Raw genomic sequence first — 21925 nt, forward strand, 5'->3', positions numbered from 1 at the left:
GGTTTGTTCCTAATTATAAAGGCAATAACTCTGGTGTTAAATATGATGACAACGGCTGACTTGAGTTGGGTAAAAATCATATTAAGGAAATCCTTTGAGTTCTAGTTTTTAAACATCAGCAATGGGGAATTGAACATTACCAACTGTCTTTCAGTGCTATTGAAATAATTAGGTTTGCCCCAATTTGGCCTATGGGTATGTAATACATTATATTAGCAGATTTCCTAATATTGTCCCCTTCCACCAGAATGAATTCTACTATACTGTAGAGTAATATACTTGTAATGAATTGTCAAATTTAATTCCATATTATTGATTTTGAGATTTTAACATCCATGTTTATTGTACATTGTTCTTGAGAGACAACTAGTGTGACAGGATATAGACGTACCCTGTGCATCTCATTCTGGTCTGTAAATGTGGGTTGCTGAAATTAGGGATAGAGAGCCTGTTTGTGTCTATTATTCACTCTCCCTTTTTCTTTACCTCTTATCCCAACTGCACATTAAGTGAGGTTTTTTTTTCCTTTTGTGAACTGACAAAGTACTTTTCTTAACCTCTCTCAAAGCACTCATCACATTCTTTCTTATATTAAAATTTTCTGTCTGTCTTCTATTCTTGCAGAAGTGGTCTATGTCTTACAAGTTTTCCATCCCTACCCCTTAGCCACTAAATGTTGTCCACCTAACCTCTCCTGTGGGGTCCCAGTGAGCGCTGCAGTGGCGGATGGTGGAAATAGATGAGTTTTGCCAACATCCTTAGATGTCCAGACAAAGGAGGAAAGCAAGGAAGTCAGAGTGATTGCAAAATTCTGTGGGTACTGTGCTTCTCTATGGCAGCGGTTTGAGTCCAGGAGGATGAATCAGTTTCTAAAGGCATAGGAGAGGGCAGAGCAGGGACAAGAGTGAAGCACTGAAACCAGTCCTTATGTACCTGCCCCAGGTGGCTGCCCATCCTGCTCTCGATGGTAGATTACAGGGACAACCAATTACCTCAAATACTTTTGCCTACCTCATGTATACACTCTTAAAATGAAGTCCATTCATTATATTCAAGTAGTCTTTAAAAAAAAAAAAAATCATTCCAGGTGCCTGGGTGATTCAGTTGGTTAAGTGTCTGCCTTCGGCTCAAGTCACGATCTCTGGGTCCTGGGATCGAGTCCGGGTCGGGCTCCCTGCTCAGCGGGGAGCATGCTTCTCCCTCTCCCTTTGCCGCTACGCCTGCTTGTGCGCTCTCTCTCAAATAAATAAATAAAAATAAAATCTTTTTTTTTTAAGATTTTATTTATTGGGACGCCTGGGTGGCCCTACATTGGGCTCCTTGCTCGGCGGGGAGCCTGATTCTCCCTCTGCCTGCCGCTCCCCCTGCTTGTGCTTGCATGTTCCCTCTCTCTCTCTCTCTCTGACAAATAAATAGATAAAATCTTTAAGAAAAAATATTTTATTTATTTATTTGACAGAGCACACAAGCAGGCAGAGTGGCAGGCAGAGGGAGAGGGAGAAGCAGGCTCCGCACTGAGCAGGGAGCCCAATGCGGGACTGGATCCCAGGACCCTGGGATCCTGACCTGAGCCGAAGGCAGACACTTAACTGACTGAACCACCCAGGCACCCCAAAAATAAAATCTTTTAAAAAATCATTCCAATACCCATCTCAAGCATCACTTCAAAATGGTATCTTTCAATTGTCAATTCTTTCCCAGAGGAAGGCTTATAGAATTAAGTACATTGTAGGGTCTCCCCAACTAGACTGTAAACCACTTGAGGACAGGGATTAGGTCTTAAGTATATTCTAACCACCACTGTGCTACATACACAGTTTAAACTTATCAACTAGTGTTTCTGGAATTAATTAACCCTTTTTTTTTTTCTTGCACTGTAATGTTACTCAATGGTATTCCTCACACTTAAAGACCAAAAGCAACTTTGAAAACAAAACAGGCCTTTTGACAAGTAGCAAGAGATACCATCACAACCAAAAAACATGATGGAAATTAATGAAGAAATAATAGCAGGTGAAAGAGGAGCAGAAGTACATGGTTCAAGCTAGAATTAAAATGAATGTTATGACACCAGGGAAATAGTTCCAGCGGTGACTCTTCGAAGTACCTGGTCAGACTTCAGACCATCCTTGGAGGGTGAGACTAGTTAGTGGGTATCGTTGGCTTTGTGCTTCTATGCAGTAACTGATGTTCCTTGGAAGGCAGAGCAAAAAGTTGTGTTCAGTGATTACTTTCTCTTTTTCCTTAGGGTGTTAAATACCACATTATTTGAAAGCTGGGAGATCGTTGGACCTTACCCTTCCTGGTGGGTTTTTAATCTACTGCTGTTGCTAATACAAGGCTTGAACTGCTTCTGGTCTTACTTAATCGTAAAAATAGCTTGCAAAGCTATTTCAAAAGGCAAGGTAAGATGAAACTTACTGTTTCTGATATGTCCCAGAAAAGTATGTTTTCTGGTTCTTCTTCTTCTTCTTTTTTTTTTTTTATTATTATTATGTTATGTTAACCTCCTGGAAACACAAACCAAATTTTCATTTTCTTCTGTTTAGTTAATTTTTTAAGTTAATTTTTTAAAACAATGTTGCTGATGATTCCCACCGATCTGCATTTATAATTTTAGATTTAATGATGATATGTTATTTGTTGTGTTCTTTCCCTCCCTCTGTCTCCCATGGTCCTTCTCTGATTAAACTTGTGCCGAACAGAAATTTAATAACTTCTTTCCTTTTATGAGAAGGGTTGCTTGGTGTAGTATGCCCATTTATGATTTTTCCAATAAAACTTAGTTAAATCTCTTTGTTTAAATATGGACTCATGAGGCTGATTCAAATAACGTATCTTGGGAGCAGTGACTTTTCCGGAACATTCTCTGTGACATTTTCTTACTTTCATTGTTTATTCTCTTCCTTCTGCCACCCTGGAAGGCTGGGAAGTGGAACCCTTTACATGTAAGTTCCTCATGCCTCTCTCTCTCTCCTTGTTCTGGGTGCCACTTTCGCCTGTTGGAGGGGCACTCAGATGCTTTTGTTTCCATGTGTATTGTTCTAGCTAACCAGTTGGCACTGACCAGAGGCTTTAACTGAAGTGCGGCTCCCACCAGGTGCAAGGGATACTAGAAACAGCTCGGTTAGTAGTGCCCTTTGTGTGAGCTTGCATTCTGCTAAATTTTGCATCATCCAACAGAAGGAGAGGAATTTTTTTCATTGGCGTTTAGCATGTTTGCTAAAAAAACAGAAATAGGCAAAAGTGAAGTAGGAGAAACAGAACTGAGTTGGGGAGAGGATTGCCATGGTCCAGAATGGAGGCCTGAGCATCAGCTATTGCCTGGTCTGCCCTGAGCACCTTGTCCTCGGCGAGGTAAACAGAGTTGGCTCCTTCCATGGGGCTTGGGACATCTAGTCACATACTGTGCAGCCAGTTCTCAGTATCAGCTCTTATATAAATCCAAAGTATTTCGATCAATTAATTGTTCAGAGGCGAAAGTTCATTTTTTCTCTGTGACTTCTTATTCTTTAAAATGAGCACCTGTATTTCTGTTAAAAAACACTCCTTTTCTCCTCTGGGTACAAATTACATCAACATGCACAATGCTATCAGCATGGTAACGGTAGCCGAAGACAAAGAGGCAAGGACAGGTGGATTCGATTGCTTGTATCCTTATTGCATTGCTGTTTCCACCAGACCTATTGTCTTCTCTCCAAATTATTCCTTCAGTCTTACCAAGAGATGATTATTAATTTCATTACAGATGTCAGGCTTCAGAATATCTAAACTACCCTTGCTGTTCACCTAGGACAGTTAAATTCATCTTGGCCATGGGTTATGGACTCTATTTTTCTATGGGTTATTTTGAGACATTTTAAATTATTCCTTTCCTTGAAAGTGACATAAGCATAATTTTTTTTTTCCAAATGCAATTACAAATAATCTTACTAAGCATGCAAATGTAAATTGATCACTCTCTGAAATTGGAGTTTTCTTTCCTATTAGCAGCTTAATTTATGACTAATGGATGTCTAAATGTCGTGGAGCTTTACTATCATGCTGTCTTTGTGACCCATGTTTGTTTGTTTAAGTTCACGTATCCTAAGTAATTCAGTCCTTTTGGTCTTTCAGTATCTGAATCTTCTTGGAGATGATTCGTGTGCGTTCAGTCTCATTGCAAGGGGCATTGGAGTGAAGTCCATTTGTACCGTATTTATTTGGTTGTTTCTGGTTAGAAAGGAGCAGCAGTTCTGAACTCTCACCCGGCCTCGTTGCCACCCACCTGACAGAGATGACGTTGTCCTGCAGCCTTGGTGGCTTCTCCGGTGGGGGGCAGGCATGGCACAGAGAGGATGTGATGTGAAAAAGCCCTCAGTTCATTCTGATACACCACTTCTTAGAGAAAGGCAGGCAGCTGGATTTGGGAAAGCTTCTACGAAGCGAGGCCCCCAGGCCCCTAGGTCCCTGTTGCCACCCCACTCGGAAAATAAGTGAACGGTGCTCAGTTACTCAGAGGTCTTAAGGCATGTTGGGTAAAAATGCTTACCATAATTTAGACGATAGAGTAGGAGGTTCAAACTATTTTAATTTTAAAAGCAGTTGAGTGTTTTCTTAATCTCTCCCTAAATTACTTCCTTGCTAGACTGTGACTTTTTTGTTGTTGTTGTCCTTTATGGTAATGCATATGCTGGTGCCTGAGCTTGCCATCCTCGTTACGTAAGGAGACTGGGTAGAGGATTGAAGAACTTTGGAATGATGGGAGCCCATTTGTGATGATCTGGTCAATAGATTTTCTTTGGGAAATATTTTAAACGAGACCTCACCCAGCAGGTTCCCAAAATGCCTCCCCCTGCCATTAGTTGTCACGTAGTATATAAAACAAAATTCCTACTTAATTCTAGCAGACAGAAAAGAAAAACAAATTAAGTCATCAAATAATATATTACAAAGCCAAAGAAGAATGACGTTTTAAATTCTCTAAGCCAGTGAATATCTCCATTAGTGTGGTGAATCCCTTTACAGGATTCTCATGGGGAATGTGACCATCAGAGAGTAAATTGATCCATTTGTACCAAATTCCTATAATGCCATTCCAATTTTATCCTATGTCACTTTACCAGTAAGAGTGGGTTTCAGGGTCTAGTACATTCTCATTGTCCAGACGTACCTTAAAGAGGTCAGCATGTCTAGCCCCCTGTGATACCTAAATCCACCTATGTTCCATTCCTTGATAACTGACTTCGTCACCAATATTGCACATCTCCACTGCAGGAGAACTAACTGTTATGGCAACGTGCCTATCGTCTTCGATTTTTAACGTTTGCATCTGTTTCCCTTCATGTATGAATGTATGATTACATGTACTCTCTGACCATGCTATAGCTTAATGATTCCTTAGGAACTGGTTCCACTCACCTTCTTGTATTCCACAGGTGTCCAAGGATGATCGAAGTGATATTGAGTCTAGCTCAGATGAGGAAGACTCTGAACCTCCAGGGAAGAACCCTCACACTTCGACCACCACCAATGGGACCAGTGGTACCAATGGGTACCTCCTGACTGGGTCTTGCTCCGTGGATGATTAATTACTCAAAACTACAAGTCCCGAACAAAGTGAACTGTTTGTTCCTGGAAGTATTTAAAAGTTGCAGATGCAGTTCCTTTCATTATATCTCAGCACCAGAAACAAAACTTAGGATTATCAAAGCATTTTGAATAGTGCACTGCCATATGTCCTGTCTGTGAATGAAGAAGAATTACCATTCTCTATACGTAGGCATGCTATATGTAATTGACACAAGGGAACAGTATTTGCATTTGTACTGTCTTAGAGTATTATTTATATTTCATTTTTGTTTGTAAATCTGTGGACAAATGAGGGTTTCCTCACTCCTTTTACTCTCTGGGTTTATGACAGTGAGGGAGATGCTCCATCTGCTTCTACCCCTTTCTATTGCTGTAACTCAGTTTGATAGGAGCATCAAATAATTTAATTTGTCACTTAGAGCAAGCAAAACCCAGTGCAAGATTCTCGTACTGCTCCAAATAGGTTTGCTTTCTTTGTGTTACAGTGCCTGTTTTGAAATTGCCTATATAGCCTCAGTGACCGTTTTCCCAGTGTAAAGTTTAAGCAGGATGAGCTAGGCGTTTTAATTGTCCCTCTTTGTGGTCAATTAGCAGTTCAAATTAAAGAGTATGGTTTTTTGAGAACTTTAAAAAATTGTTTTGTATTAAGTTGCTTTGGAATAGACATCATTTCTTGTGCACACAGCCAAGATGTCTTCAATGAGTATGGTAGCTAGCTGGAGATGAACTTTGTAGGTTACAGAGGTTTATTTTTGGTTTTTGGTTTTTGTTGTTTTTGTTTGTGTGTTTATTCCCTCTTATGAGGTCAGTGCTCTGAAGGAGGACCTTTGCCTAAGGTCATAGTTACTACAAACAATGAAATCACTCTTACTACTGGGAATTTGTCCCATGATCTGAGAATAACAGAAAGAGAACAGCTGATTTCAACCAGATTTCAGCACTACCCCTATAATTACCGCAATCTTCTGTCATGTCATGAAAAAAAGAAGCTAAGTATATTTTGGCACAGCAAAGGAGACTTTGAACAGTTGGCAAAGGTCAGCTCTAGCATAAAGCATTTTATTGCAACCAGCATTCAAAGAAGTGTGCTAGATATCTAGTATTTGGTCTTGGTGTTTTGATTTTTCTGAGCAAAATAAAGCCAATGGGAGAAGGACGATTTTACTGTTTGTCCTTTCTCCTTAAATATGACCCAGAGTGACTCTCCTGTTGCTAGAAACTGAGTAGTGTTGCACTTGAAGTCCTTTGGTTTGCTTCTTTGAAGACTTGTTCGGTTTCTAGGAATTTTTACTCAAACGGAGCTATTTTCAGAAAAAAATAATAAAAATTGTACTGGACTATGGCAATATCAGCAATGAGAAAGACTGCTGAAAAATAAGTTGCTATAGTCTCCTACATGGCAGTGTTATTTATGTATAAATAAGAAAACCCGTTCACATAAACCAAAGATTTTATCTCCTTCCTTCCAACTTTTAGTAAGAGTGAATAAAAAGGTATTACAAACACTTATTTCATAAACAAAACAAGTGTTCAAAACCACAATGCAGTAGCATAAATGTGTGAGTCAGGGGATAGTAAAGACAACAGCACCAGAAATACTAGGGAGTGCATGTCCTGCTTACAGCCATTCACATTCGATTCAAATTTTTGGAAAAAATTGAAATGAATCTTTGTGCCAGCAGTTTGCAACCTGTGCGTTAAAATAATGCTCCCAAACAAAAAACCTCACACTGTAATATTAAATCTTTCCCCACCTACATATGAAATAGTCTGTTTCTGATAAGGCCCATAGTAATAATTGAAGAGCCTTAGACATATGTCTGCTTGTTTATTGAGAAAACGATGCAACTAATTCTTCTCATAAAGCCTTATTATTTTATTTCACAAAACAGGGGTATATCTAGGAGTGTAATTTGTGGATGGTTTGAGACCAGTCATAAAACATCAAAATTACTTGTTAGTCATCTGAACATCTGCTAAAATGCAGATATATAAAATGAAGCAGCAAGCATGTTATAGCTGAAAAATGCTGAGAAGGTGAAAGTTTCCTTTCTTATCAACTAAAATATGGGGAAGAAGAGTGAATTGTACCTTGCTTTAGTGCCTGGAGCAAGTCCTCACAAAGGGAGAAATAAACCAGAGAACCACCATGTGTTCAAATTTGGATCATCTGATACTCTACCACAGAATAATTTCAAAAAGATCGGCTTGTAAATTAATGGTTTAGTGGAGTTGCATGAAAAGAAGTAAATTGAGTCTGTCCTTAGCAAAGACAAATCTAAGCAATTTTTTGTTTTTCCCAAAAGTCACTTGGAAGTAGGACTGAATACTCAGAGCCTCAGTGACCAATGACGTTCACTTAACACAGTCCCCTGTGTATCTATAGATTTTTATTTCATTTTGCATTTTAGGACAAAGAGTTCTTTTTGATTAATCAAAGTGGTGTTTGTAGACCTATTAAGATACAAAATAATATATTTCTGTCTACTCCTCCCACTTATCATGGTGGCATGATAAGACTGAGAGAGAAAAAAATGTGAGATATCTTGTCTTCTACTTGTGCCGGGCCATAGCTTTGGAAGTGTATTTTGTAAATTCAGCTGTAGGTTACTGAAAGTATTGTTTCCCATTAATTAACTTAGCCCATGTTGATAGCTCCTTCCTTCTGGCCATATTCAAACCTTTCCAGGGTACCAAGGGGGTGTGTAGGAAGGAGTCTAGAAAAATTAATATTTTATTCTTTAATGCTATATAGCTTTCCTAGATCTCTTAGTGGAGAAAAAAGTAGAAAATCAAGTAGAATTTGGCCTTGGGTCAATAAATGATATGACAATGTGTGATCTATGTACGTACATGTATGTTTCTCCAAAAACATAAAACCAAAATAGCACTGACTCATCCTTATCCATATTTTTTTCATAAAAACTATCCACCGTGTATAAGAGAATCTTCCCACCTCCCTCTCAACTTCTTGTTCATGCCACTCACCCGGCTGAGAGTTGGTAGGATCCTTTCTCTTGCCTCAGGCTAAGATCACAGAGGACCTAAGGTCAGTATATAAGCCAAATGTAGTTCATATTTCCAAATTTAATGGTACACATGTGGAGAATAGAAGACTATCAGTATTTGGGATGATTAAGCTGAATGCTGAAAAAAATGCATATGGTTGCTGTTTCACCCCAAGGTTTTATTAACATCCAACTCCTGCCAGGCTGCTAGATAGATGGTATCCTGAGGTACCATCAGATAACGAAACAGGTATCTGACAAAGATGAGCTAGGAAGAAAGGTAGGCTCCCCAAAGAAAGCAAGCAGTTGGGTGAGAGAGATAACTCTTCAGTGAGATAAAATCAGGCCACGTTTAGCTAAAATGGTGGGTGGACCTCATAATGTCCCATTCTGTTGCCAACTATCCATTCTGAGTATTTGATAGAGGTTTGGATTTGAGCAAACCAAATGCTTTTACCTTAGGCAGAAAGGGTCCGGATCTCCCACTTTGTGTATTTGAACCTCATTGTTATTTGGGCTGAAGTAAAAAATGAGATTTCAGTTCAGTTCACCTGAGTCTTTGCAAAAGAGCTCTTCAGAGAAAACTTTATGGACACCCATGATTGTTCCCATTCTGTTCATGACTTTGTATCGAGAGTTATTTTTATCCCTTTCTCAGAAATGTTAATGCCAAAGTTGCCTGAATATTTGAGTATTTTTTTCTTAATTTGAAGTGTACAGAATAATTCCAAAGGTGTTAAGAGATTCTGTTTGTGTATGTGATGATGTCGTTATGTCCAGAGAGGCTTCAAGAAATCCTTTGGGAAATAAAAGGTTAAATGTTTACATTTCCTGTGATAGTTGAGGTCTTAAGATACTAATTAGCTTATTTTTTTTTTCTTTGTCTTTGGCTGATTCCTGCTTTGTAGATAAATATTAGTATCCTTGAAATCTTTAGAACATTCAAGTAAGAAAAAACCAAATTAGATCAAAGTCAGCCTGATGAGAAAGTGATGACAAGGCACTTCAATTTTTAAGTAACTTGTATGGGAAGAGAAAATGCAGTTCGCTCTGGTTATTGTGCTTGCTGTCTAGCATGCTGTTCATGAAAGGAATAGCCTCAGTAATCATAAGCAGTTCTTGAAGTCATGCATAATGCAGCAGGTAGTAATTAGTACTGGTTCACTGTGGCCACACTATTTAGTTCTTGATAGTAGCAGGCCAGAAAAGGACCCTGTGGTCTGCCTTTGTGTATATAGTCCCCTCCCCTCCTCAAAGGGATGCTTAGTAGACACTGAGGAAGCCTGTCCGTTTGTCCACTCTATGCAGTTGTAACGTCTCTAATATATATTCAGAGGGAGCATAGCTGATGCTGGTTTTCATGGAGAAAACTTTATTAGAGAGCATCAAACATGATAAGGAACAGTTTGTAAGCTCTGCAGACACCCAAAGGAGAACCTTAGCCTTTTCCAGGTATTTGTAACTTAAGTTCAGCCTTGAAGCCTTTGAAAGGAAGAGCTTAGCAAATGGCCACAAGCTAAGACCCCATCAGCTCAAAGAAATAAAAGTCTCTGCAGCCAGATGGCGTATCTTATGGTGTCTTCACAAGACTAGGTTTTCTCAAGATTACCAGGAACTGATGGGAGGGGACGGTTAGCCCAAGATCTGTCTTGTTCATCTCATCCACCCACATTCCTTTCAGCCTCCTGGAACCTTGATGAAAGGAAAACCAAAATATTGTCACTTATCGGCTGGACTTTGGATCAGTTGTTTACCACACTTCTTTTCTCTGACTGATTCCATTTTTCTTAAAAAGTATTGTGCCCATGTAAGCTTGTTTTCCTCCACACAGGTCCATGAAAGCTTGGTTTCCTATTTTGCTATATGTTGCATGGCCTGGAAACCAGGGACAACAGCTGTTGGTATGATTTCTATGTTAAGTGAAAAATTAGATTTTATAGAGATCATTTCTTTCCCCCTCTTGGATCTACAGTAATTTTTCTAAACTGTCGTTGTAAAACTGCCCTTAAAAAATTAGAGGCTTTTAAAGATTAGTTGCCAAAGATAAATTAGTTCTGTAATAGGAACAGTTGTGTGGCAATTCTGGGAGTTTAACTGAGAGACTCATTAAAGATGGAGTACCCCCTCCAAGTTTGATTTCCAAAAGTTTCATAAAGCCTCTGAGCCTATGATTCTCATCTGCTCTTGGTGTGCCCACAGAATCGGTTACCTCCATGGCCATTTGTGGCCAAGCAAGGAGGAGAGGGTTCGTTTGGGGATTTGATTTTTTTTCAATTTGCAGTGAGAAATAGGATAGTTGACAAAGTCTTACTTGTTTTCTTAAGACAATTCAGTGCTTGAGCATCTCTGTCAGAAATGGAATGATGTAGTGTTAGCCAATTAGAATTATTTTATGTATTGTTACTGTGTTTTGCTGATTTTTATATGAAAATATAATTATTCATTCTTGATCTCTGGAAGCAATCATTATTATGAGGATCATTTTACTTTGGAAACACTTTCATAATAAAGATAAGTATTAAGAGTCAAGTGTAAATGATATTTTCTGTAAGTGCTGGTGTTGGTGGTATGTCACATCGTCCTGGACAAGATTTATTTCAGGGCACCCGTCATCCTACTAGTTTCTTGCAAACTTTCCTTAAATCCCAGTTATCATTACGATTACTGAAAAGGTAGTATTATATTTATATTATATTTATACATCATATATATAAAACATATATATATCTCTATTTTGTCAGGAATTTGGCTAAGCTACTCCATAGCATTGCTGCCCCAGCATCCATTTTGTTTGCAATGTGGCCTGCAGGGACCTTAAATTGACCTTGGCCCCTCAAACAGGTGCACACCCTGGAGAGCAGCCCTCAGACTCACGAGCGAATGTAAGTCCCTGATATGACTTCCCCAATAGCCCCTGTGATCAACAATCTCCCCTCCCTCCCAGTGCCTGCAGGCCTTATATTTCCCCTAGATAAGACCACCATGGGGTTTACCAAAACACCACTCTTTTGAATTGACTCATCCAGCCTTAGCCCAGGAATCCCAAAGCATTCTACTCACAGACCCTAATAAAGGCATGTGCCCCAGGTCCTGTCTCAGTCTCCACCCTGCCGTCACCAACCTGTGTGGCCCCTCAAGCCGTGCCGTGTGTGTACCTCCCCTGTGACGTGTGAGACCTGTCTCTCTCAATTTCTCTTGTGGTCTCTTGTTGAACTTCGGTTCACCATCTGACACCTTGTACTCCACTTAACAAATACTAATTTAACACAGTTAACACATTTACATGATATATATATAATATGTTGCAGTATCTCTTTGAAAATTAAGATATAAAAACTGTAACATTTTATGTAGTGCTTCATTCTGGAAAAAAAAAAATTAAATATTTATATAGAGAGAAGAGTTCACAGGGCGCCTGGGTGGCTCAGTTGGTTAAGCGACTGCCTTCGGCTCAGGTCATGATCCTGGAGTCCCAGGATCGAGTCCCGCATCGGGCTCCCTGCTCGGCAGGGAGTCTGCTTCTCCCTCTGACCCTCCCCCGTCTCATGCTCTCTCTCTCTATCTCATTCTCTCTCTCAAATAAATAAATAAAATGTTAAAAAAAAAAAAAAAAAGTTCACATATATCAGACTGCACTGATTTTTCCAAATCATAACAAGAAGCACTTAGGACCAACAATCCAGACCACAGCACACACAAAACCATCCCTGTCAGTGTAGCTCATAGGAGCTTGACTGATATCTTCTCTGGGTCCGTGCCCTCCTGTGTTGGGGCTTCTTTCCCTCTTTCTCTGTCTTTCCTGTGTAACTCTGTCTTCCCCAGCTACTCTTCCGCTCTAAGCTTATGTCACCTAATATCTCCAGAACCATAAAAATAGCACTGACATTCAACCAGACACCCCCCCCACCACCAGTATTATGAAAAATAAAACAGATGCCCTATGAAAAAACATATATAATATAATGTAGCCACCACCACCGACAATCTGATTGCAAGCATGAGTTATCCTAATAAATTAAACTACCAAAATACCTCTGAGGCAGAGAAAGATAGGCTATAAGGTCATGCACCACTTTGGGAAGCCACGAACTCTTCCGGTTCTGTAAGCAAAGTGGAATCTAAGTCTACAAGCATCCCTCGCAAATAGCCACAATGCAACTCAGCCTCTCTAGGCCCCTGGCTGCTGGGGCTGCCACATCCAACTTCGGCACATGTTATTTCTGCCCCCTAATTCTGGTTCCACCAACCCTGCACTTGCTTCACCAGGCGCGGCGGCAGCAGTGCCAACAAGAGTGACAGACAGCATGACAGCCAGCCACAGGGGTCAGACACCCGGGTCTACCAGGATGCGGGTGATCCCTCAGAACCAATGACAATGGTGACCGGAGCCTGAGGGCCACATCCTTGATTCTCCCCAAAGCTCCTGTAGCATGAGGAAACAAAAGTTCTATCATTCCTAAACATTGAAGTTAAAAAAAATTATATAAAGCCTGCTAGGGCGACCGTAACCCAAAATCACAGACTGGGTTACTTGAACAACAGCGATTTATTTTCCCCAGTTAGAGGCTGGAAGTCCAAGATCATGGGGTCAGCAGAGTTGATTTCTTCTGCGGCCTGTCTTCTTAGCTGGCCCTCTCACTGTCCCGTCACACGGTCATTCCTCTGTGTATCTGTCTATGTCCTAATCCCTTCTTTTAAGGATGACAGTCATATTGGATCGGGGCTCCCCCCAAAGTCTCCATTTTACCTTAATCACCTCTTTTTTTCCACCATTGATGAAATTTTTATATTAGTCTCATTTTTCCAACAAAAGGGACAAAACAAAGTTTCAAGGGTATTATAATTTGGAGAAAGTTAATATCCTCCATCTTCTGCAATAAATATTGATTCATATATGCAATCTATTTCTGGGGCTTTTAGGGATGTGTACACAGAATGCATAAATAGAAAAGGTACCTTAATCACCTCTTTAAAAGCCCTGTCTCCAAATACAGTCACCTCCTGGGATACAGGGGCTAGGACTTGAACATGAATTTTGGGAGACGTAAGTCAGCCCATCATACAAGGTAATTTCACGCAGTGACCAAGAACAAAAGTAATGAAGAAACAAAGTGATTGGTGACTTCCAGGGCTCCAACACCTTATGGACAGGTGACTCAGGCTGAGACCTGAGGGACAGGAGCTGCTTGGGTCACAGACCAAGCAGTGGAGGCCGGAAATACAAAGGCTCCAAGATGGGAACAAGCTCAAAGGTTCAAGGAGCAGCAAGAAGGCCAATGTGATGAAGCAAAAGAGACATGTGGAGAGTGTGTGTGATTAACATTCGAAAGTTAGGAAGGGGCAGATCATATAAGGCCTGTGTCCCATGATGAGGAGAGCAAGAGTTAGGGTAAGAGTGATGGGAAACCTTTCAGGAATCTAAGCAGGGAGCTGTATAATCTGATCTGTTGTCATCTTTAGTTAAGAGAGAAACCACGCCCATCCAAACCATGATGGAGAAAACCACTCCAACTTCACGTGGGTCGGCGGTGTCTGCAGAGGCGTGCTGGGCACCACATGACCAGGCAGGGTGATGAGCACGTGGCCATTGGAAGAAATAAAGGACTAAGTGCTTTGAGGGTTCAGTCCACAGGCAATAAACTAAGTCTGGGCAGAGAACGAGAAGTGGAAGCTTTTGCTGCAAAGATGCCAAGACCTGGAACGGGAAGAGCCTCCAAGTTCCTCTGAGGAAAGCAGCTTGAAAAAATATGACAGATGGGCCGTCATCAGCCAGGGGAGAACCTTAGGGAGAGGGCAGACTTCCTGACTGAATGTCGTTCTTTTTGTTGTTACTTATTGTTAGCACCTTTCTTTGTGTGGTTCCAAGGCAGCTCATGGGCGGTGAATTGATGGATGATCACAATTTCCAAAACACCCCTCTGGAGGAGGCATGCATCCAACAACAATCCTTGCGTGCTGTTTGTAGGTTTTACAATTTCTGAGTGAGCCTGCCTGGTTTAGCAAGAGCTGCAAATCAAGGTTTTATTTATGGATTTATTTATCTGGATAAGCCAGTCGTTAAACATTCACCAGCACGCCACGGCCACCTGTAATTTATAGACGCAGGAACTGTGGCTCAAAAAAGTTAAGTGACTTATTTTCTGTCACCCAACTAACAAGTGGTAGAGTTGAGATTTGACCCAGACCTGACTGATTTCAAAACTTAGACATATCTTCCTAGTACCTTATGCTTCTTCCAACGTTTGCGTTTGTTTCTGAAGATAGGCTGCTTAGATTCCTACTGCATTTCAACCGTCCTTGGCTTTTTTCTTATCTACCTCCTTTAATTCTCCTTAAAGATCTCAGACTTCCACCCCTATAGTTTTCATCCCTAGTTCCCCTTTTTTCGAGATTAGGTTGTTCAGGGCTCTCAACTACATCAGGAGCCCTTCTTAGGAAAGATCCTCAATAAATCTAATACGTCAATGACTGAACTCAATTGTTAAAGTTCACTGTCTTGTTCCAGTTGACAAAGCACACACTTCCTTCTCCAACCTCACCCAGGGAACTTGCAAGGGACAAGGTATAACCCAGGACACAGGTTTCAAAGGCATCAATTCAAGCAGTTCAATAATTCAGTGCATTGCAGACTAGAAGGATAGAAGATATGTAGGTTGTGAAACTAGTTCTTCAGTGGTTTGGGTTTTAAGAATGGGCTGGAAATCTCATAGGGAAATACTCCTAGGGGGTGAGTGAGGGATGGGGTAGTACAGATGAGGAAGATGTAGGAAATAAAAGGGCAGTCACCAACCCCCCTTTTTTGGAGTCATCACAGTTAGTTAGATTCATCAGGATTAAACTCTTGGTTCCTATTAGTTTTGCTGACCCAGGATGCTAGTAAATACCCAGTCAGCCAGCCAGCAAACAATGGATAGGACGCTAGGCCACTTGGAGCCATATCACCAAAGATGAGCTCAAAAGGGTCCCTAGAGTTTTTAAAAATAGTGTTCTTTCTCTCTGTTGAAGGCACTAGACTGTGTATAGAACAGAGCTCTGACGTATTATACTCTCAAGCGCTGCCATTTCTTATTCACTTGTACGTCATTTCTGAGGATGTATAAAACGGTGCATACCATGCCAGGGCAAACACACAGAGCCACAGCACTAACGAATTCAATAAAACGCACATCGAAATGAAGTCAGTGCATCTATTGAGCACAACTCTCCGCAAGCCGTTGTGTTGGGTATTGTGAGAGATACAAATAAGCTGGAGGCAAAGCTGCGAACTGAAGGGGCTCTCCATCTAGTTAGAGAGGCCGAGCACAAGCAGGGGTTATTTTAATAGGTCAAGGTGGCTCTGAAAGAAATGATACTTGTTCTGTTATGCAGCTCAAACTCTATAATAAAGGCAAACAGTTTTTGAAAATGATAATTACTCTATAAACATGACATTATTATCATCATCATCATATCAAATCTATTGTTGGGATCATAATCACAGAAAAGTTCAGAGGAGAGAGAAGTGGCTTCAGAATCAGATGAGAAAGAGTTCAAGGAGAAAGCCAAGAATGAATTTGGATGAGTCAAGTGTGAAGAGGAAGGGCATTTGAGACAGAGGGCATGGTGTGAGCCAGTGAATAAGTCCCTTAGCATTGCCTCTGGCTCTTTGCGGCCCGACGGCTGATATCCTTCACTCTATCCTCATCCCTCCCCACACCTCTTGACCCAGGTCCCAAGTCCGTGGTCTCAAACGGGCTATGCCATGTTACCTCTCCAGCACAGTAGCCTCACTCTGCCCCGAAGGCCTTTTACCTCTTTTCCATCGAGCTAACTCTCATATAGCCTTCAAGATTAACATAGGATTCCTCCTCCCAGAAAGCCTTAGTCACTTGGAATGTGGTGCTCTTCCTAGAGAAGAAAAGGTGCAACCATTGAACTCCATCAGAGTGCTTATCACACTCCCCCTTACTTGATTGTAAGCATTGTGGGAGCAAAGAACTTGCTTTTTCTATCTGGATCCTTAGCCAACACATTTGCTACATGGTAAGCACTCAATAAATGCTTGTAGAATGAGCGTATGTATTTACAGAAATAGGAGTTTCAGGAAGATAAACAAGTTTTGGAAGGAAAAGTGAGCTAATTTTTACATTTTGAATTTGAACTCATGAGCCCATTCATTTGGAAATGTCTACCAAAAATTGGAAAGATGGCCTGTAACTAGGTACCATTATTACTTCCGTTACTTCAGATCAAGAGATAGACGCACAAAGAGACATAGAACCTTGCCTTGGGCTCAGACCCAGGAGGCAGCAATACAGATAACTTGGTCCGAGCTCTGGGCCATTTCTCCACAGCCCACTAACACAGAACCTTGGGACACGCCTACGCTAGAGGGATAGAGGAAGAAGATAAGCCAGCAAAGAACTCTGTGAGAACAAAGTTAGGAAGAAATACAGTATGTTAATGAGAATGCTCACCCTCCCTTTTGCCTCTTCTCTCTTCCTTCCCTCCTTTTCCTGAACTGCTCTTGGGTGGGACAAAGCAGGGTGGATGTTTCTGCCAGGTGAGGGACATGTGGTGGCCCAGAATGGAGTGCTGGAGGCCACATGGGGTTATGGAAGTGTCTGCTGAGGAGGATAGTACAGCATGGAAGAATCAGCGTGGGGTGCAGAGGATGTCCAATACAGAGGCGGCCCAGCATCGGTTATCAAGCCCAGGCAGGACGGTGAGCGCATGCTTGTGGGGGAGCAGCCTGGATGGGAAGTCAGAGCATGGACAGTCAGAGCGGCTGCAGTAGGAATGGCTGCATGCAGAGGAAGGGAACAACATCTTTACATAATATAGTAAGGATAACTGAAGCCAGCTTCCCACTGTTAGAAAAGGGAGTTACATGTATGGAGGGGGAGAAAACTGAGTAAATTTAGTATTGGATTAAAATTATTACAAGTATCCATGTAAAATCATGGCTTTCAATATATAGGTAGAAATCAATATAAGTGCAGAGATAAGCACATCTCTGGGTATATGTGAGCGTATCTCGATAGATTCCCAGCTGTCCAACCGAGGGCCCACCATCCGTGACTCCCACCCAGCACAGCGAGTACCCCAGGTCTCGCTTTCTAATCCAGCCCAAGTCCATTTTCCACTAAAAGGAACCAGCCTCCTTGAAGAAGTGGCTGAATCTAGGGCAGCGCAGGAAAGCACAGGCTGAAAGGGAGGATTTGTTGAGCCAGAAAGCGAGAAAGTGCTCAAAGAATGGGGAAATGGCATAAGGACACAAAACCACGTTGTAGGGCCTCTCACTGGCCAAATCTGAGACTCTTTGTGCACCAAAATTAATCAGAGTAACTGATTATAATGCATTGAATAAAAAGGGAAACTGAGTTCATATAAATTAATAAATGAATAAACTGAAAGTTTGATGAGGAACAAGGTATTTGCATAGTTTCATGGTAGCTCCTCACAAAATATTTATTAACTGCAAAGGTGAAAGTAGTAATTTTACAGCCAAGAAGCCTGGCACACAGCATCCTAATCAAGTAAATGCCATCAGTAATGGGACAAATGAAATCATGAGTCACTTGATTGGATGCAATAAGAAAGCAGCATCACTTCTGTGATATTCCTGCCGAAGATGCATATATCAGATAAATGCAAATTGAGGGGCATTCTACAAATAATTAACTGGTAATCTTCAAATGTGTCAATGGTATGAAAGTCAACCAAAGACTGAAAACTTCCAGAGTGAAGGAGACATTAAAGAAACATGACAACTGAAAGCAACGCAAGATTCTGAATTGGATCCTGTCGCCATGGAGAACGTAATTAGGACAATTGGTAGAACTGAGGAGTAGATTGTGGTAATAAATCAATGCTAATTTCTTGCCGTTGATGGTTGTATTGTGGTTTTGCTGAAGAATGTCCTTGTTTACAGTAAACACACACTAAATATTAAGATGTAAAAAAAAAGAAAAAATTCTGTGCCCTGAACTTGCAATTTGCCTGTAACTTTGAGATAATTTTTTAATCAATGTATTTGTTTTTAAAGCCCTAGTACTATTTCAAGAATTTTCAGATACTTAGATGCAATAGGTCTCTTTTTTAAAAATGAGAATGCCATCTTTGAGTTCCGAGAGCAATAAAGTAGTAATACAAAATGCCTCCCTCAGCCTATTAAAGGGAAATTTAGTGAGAGAAGAAAATGCATTAGCTAAAACTTCAAGAATTCTAAATTGTTTGGTAAGTAGAGTAGTCATGTTAGTTTCTGCAAGTTTTTGAATTATATTAGTTGTATTCATCAATGCTTTATATGTGTAACAAACAATCATCTTTAATATTGCCTCAATTTGTTATGCCAAAATTAATTAAAATGATAACAGTTATAATAAACAGTTAGTGTTCATTGAATATTTATTACATATACTCTGCTATGAGGTATGTGATATTATTACTTCCAGTTTGCATATCAGAAAACCGAAGCTTAAAAGGGTTAAGAAATTTCCCCCAAATAAGCATACGAATGTATATATAGTTAGCCTACTTTTGAACCCACATTTTTCACACTCCAAAGCCTATACTATTACTGATTGCTGCCCTCTGGTGGCTCCCATGGAGGCCATAGAGAAGGGGATCTTAGGGAGGATACCAGAAACCTGGGCTTTGCTCTAGCGCCTCCCACTCCCTCACTATTTACTCCCAATCCAATCCATCACTAAGTCCTGCTGGTTCCATTTTAAAACTCTACCTCTTTCTCTCCATGTTAGTTAAGGCCTTGCCATTTCCTCCCTGGTTCCAGGCAACAGACTCCCTTCTCTTCCTGATTCTTAGCTCAGTCTTTTTAAGAGTCTCCGTGCTGTTGTCAGAGTGATCAGTCTACAATGCACATAAAATCCTATATGGAAAAAGACTCCTATGTGGCTCCAATTACCTTTGGGTTAAAGTCAAAACATGGCGCCGAAATCTTTCCCTGTCTAGTCTCTGGTCTCTGGCCTTACTTACTATAAGGTCCCATGCACAGGTCCCCCATGCTGTGTGCTCAAGGAATTCTTGTGGGATTTATAATTCCCTGAATGCACCAACACACACTAATGTGCAGACAATTAATATGTGCCCCTCAGCAGGTGTGACCAGCTCTCACCAGTGTTTTCTGACATTCTCCCCTTCCCCAACTGGGCTGAGCTGGTACCTTTTTGGAATTACCATCACATTTCTATAAAGACCTCTTTTATATAATCTGTCATGGTATAATATAACCTTTCTTCATCATACTGAGCTCCTTGAAAGAGTGATTAGAGTTTATTCATCTTTGTACACCTCATAATGTCTGGATCAGAGAGGGTGCTACATAAAGACCCCACTGAATGAGTAAGTGAGTGAATGAGTAATCACCAATGAATTACCAATTGTATAAAATGCTATGGAGCTGCAAAATGACAGAAATAGTGATTTTCTGGAGAACCAAGAGTTGTGGGAGAAGCTGACTAAGGGGTTAAATAACTTGAGTGTGAAGACAGCAGGGCAAGTTTTTTGAGCAAGTACACAGAACTGGTTGGCTGAACCTAAGTTCTGAGTAAACATGCTTCAAACACTGTGTGCCCTCAGTCCCGGAGGTATGTGATGGCTTTAACAAATACATTCATTTATAATTTTGAATAGGTAATGCAAGAACATCATATAAAATTCCAAACGTGGAAAGCTCCCTCTCGTCTCCATGCCCATCTGCAGTGCCTCAGCTCCTGGTATAGAAGGAACCACAATAAATAACCATTTGGAGAGCTTTTGTTTTCTTTCTGAGAGTCTATCTTCATAACCTGGCAGTGATTTATAGGAAATAACTATAAATTGATGATTTATAACATGGATATATAACCAAGGTGGAAAAGGCAAATAAATCCTGCAGGTGGTATTTTATTTATGTATGCAAGGCTGCCAAACTCTTATTTTGCCCTGGAGACTAAAGCAGGTCTATCCCGGACATTCTGGTGTGCATATTAATTGAAATCTGTAAGACTGGTCCTAGATGAGCTTAAAAAAATGTAAGTAATAGCACATGAATATTAACATAGGTGATCAAATGAAGATATAATGTCATTTGGATGAATCTGCATTTGTAAAATATTCTTCTTATGCTTTTTTTTTAAAGTTAAAGCCATTGATCATGGCTGTAGGACGGCTTGATTATTAATTAGTTGTCCATTAGACTTCATTTCCTATGGCTTATGAGGGAAAAGTAAACGTATGCTAATTTGTTTTAGGCAATTTAGTCTATTTAATTTCATCTTTATTCTCTATTAACACCTGGAGATTTTAAATTAATATATATGACACTTGAACATGCCTGGTGGCAATTCACCGGAGCACACTGAATGCAAGGCTAGTTTGTGTTTATAAAGGTAGTTATGACCATTTGGACTTTGATTTAAAAAGTAGGTATTTTTTATGAAGCGGAAATTGGTAAAAAGATTATTTTGTGCAGTTTTTAAAACCACAATATAATTAATACAAACTGAGCATAAAAGTTGCCTCAGATGCTACAAATTAGGCTGGCTGTTAAAAATAACAGTATCCCTGCGTGCATCCCTGCTCCTGTTACAGTGTAAAACACTCATTAGCGCTTCTAAATTAGATGGATTTTTTTTTTCCAACCTGAGGGTTTGGACAAAGTTATTATTATTATTTTTTTAAATGTATGCATTAAGGCAAGGCTTTAGAAATGTATTTTTCAGCTTTGGGAAGATATGGAAATGAAGCAAACTAATCACTGTAGCAACCAGAGACTAAAAATAAAAAGCAATTTAGTCAGAATGAGATTGCCTCTACACTGCTCTCTGAGGGTGATGGGCGGGAGTGATGTCATGTCTGTAAATACTGTCCCTGGTTCTCACATGCCTGATAGGGCAGCAGAGATGGTACCGTCCTCTCTCAGCTAGAACAAGCCAAGGAGGCGGCTTCGTCCAGGACTCAGGAATGGGGTGGCCCTGGGAAGATATGTCAAGGTGCTATTAAGATGTGGTGAGCCAGCCTCTCTGTCTGACCCCCTGAGCCCGGGAACCGGGCAGCATGGCTCAGCCTTCCCGCTCACTCTGTCATCGGGGACACAAGCCAGCTGCCCCAAGCCCGGGGGCTGTCCCTTTACATTCCTCTTGCTGGGGAAATGGAAAATTCTCTTAGACATGCTCAGCAAAGTTTGCAAAACTTAGCTCATTTTAGACTCCAGCTTTCTCAAATGTATTCTTAGCGTTAGGCCACCCTTTGATTTTATCTTTGGTCCCAAGACTCTTATCTCATCTCTATCTTTTTAACCAACAGATCTCCGAGCAAGTTCTCTAAGTGGCCCCTGGGGATTTTTTTGATTCCTTCTCAGTTTC

General features: G+C 40.6%; 1 protein-coding gene across 2 annotated transcripts in view; it reads left to right on the plus strand.

Moving 5' to 3' along the window:
* CERS6 (ceramide synthase 6) overlaps positions 1 to 11108 on the plus strand; it is a 313294-nt gene extending 302186 nt beyond the window's left edge. Inside the window, exons 9-11 of one of the 2 annotated variants that reach the window (XM_078070943.1) lie at positions 2249 to 2405; positions 2925 to 2948; positions 5418 to 11108. In XM_078070943.1, the coding sequence (XP_077927069.1) occupies positions 2249 to 2405; positions 2925 to 2948; positions 5418 to 5570 (334 nt within the window). In that variant the 3' untranslated portion in view covers positions 5571 to 11108. The remainder of the gene's footprint in view (positions 1 to 2248; positions 2406 to 2924; positions 2949 to 5417) is intronic. The other variant, XM_078070944.1, reaches the window with a different exon arrangement.
* The last annotated feature ends 10817 nt before the right edge of the window (positions 11109 to 21925 follow it).

The sequence above is a fragment of the Halichoerus grypus genome, chromosome 4 (assembly GCF_964656455.1).
Source record: "Halichoerus grypus chromosome 4, mHalGry1.hap1.1, whole genome shotgun sequence".
NCBI lineage: Eukaryota > Metazoa > Chordata > Mammalia > Carnivora > Phocidae > Halichoerus > Halichoerus grypus.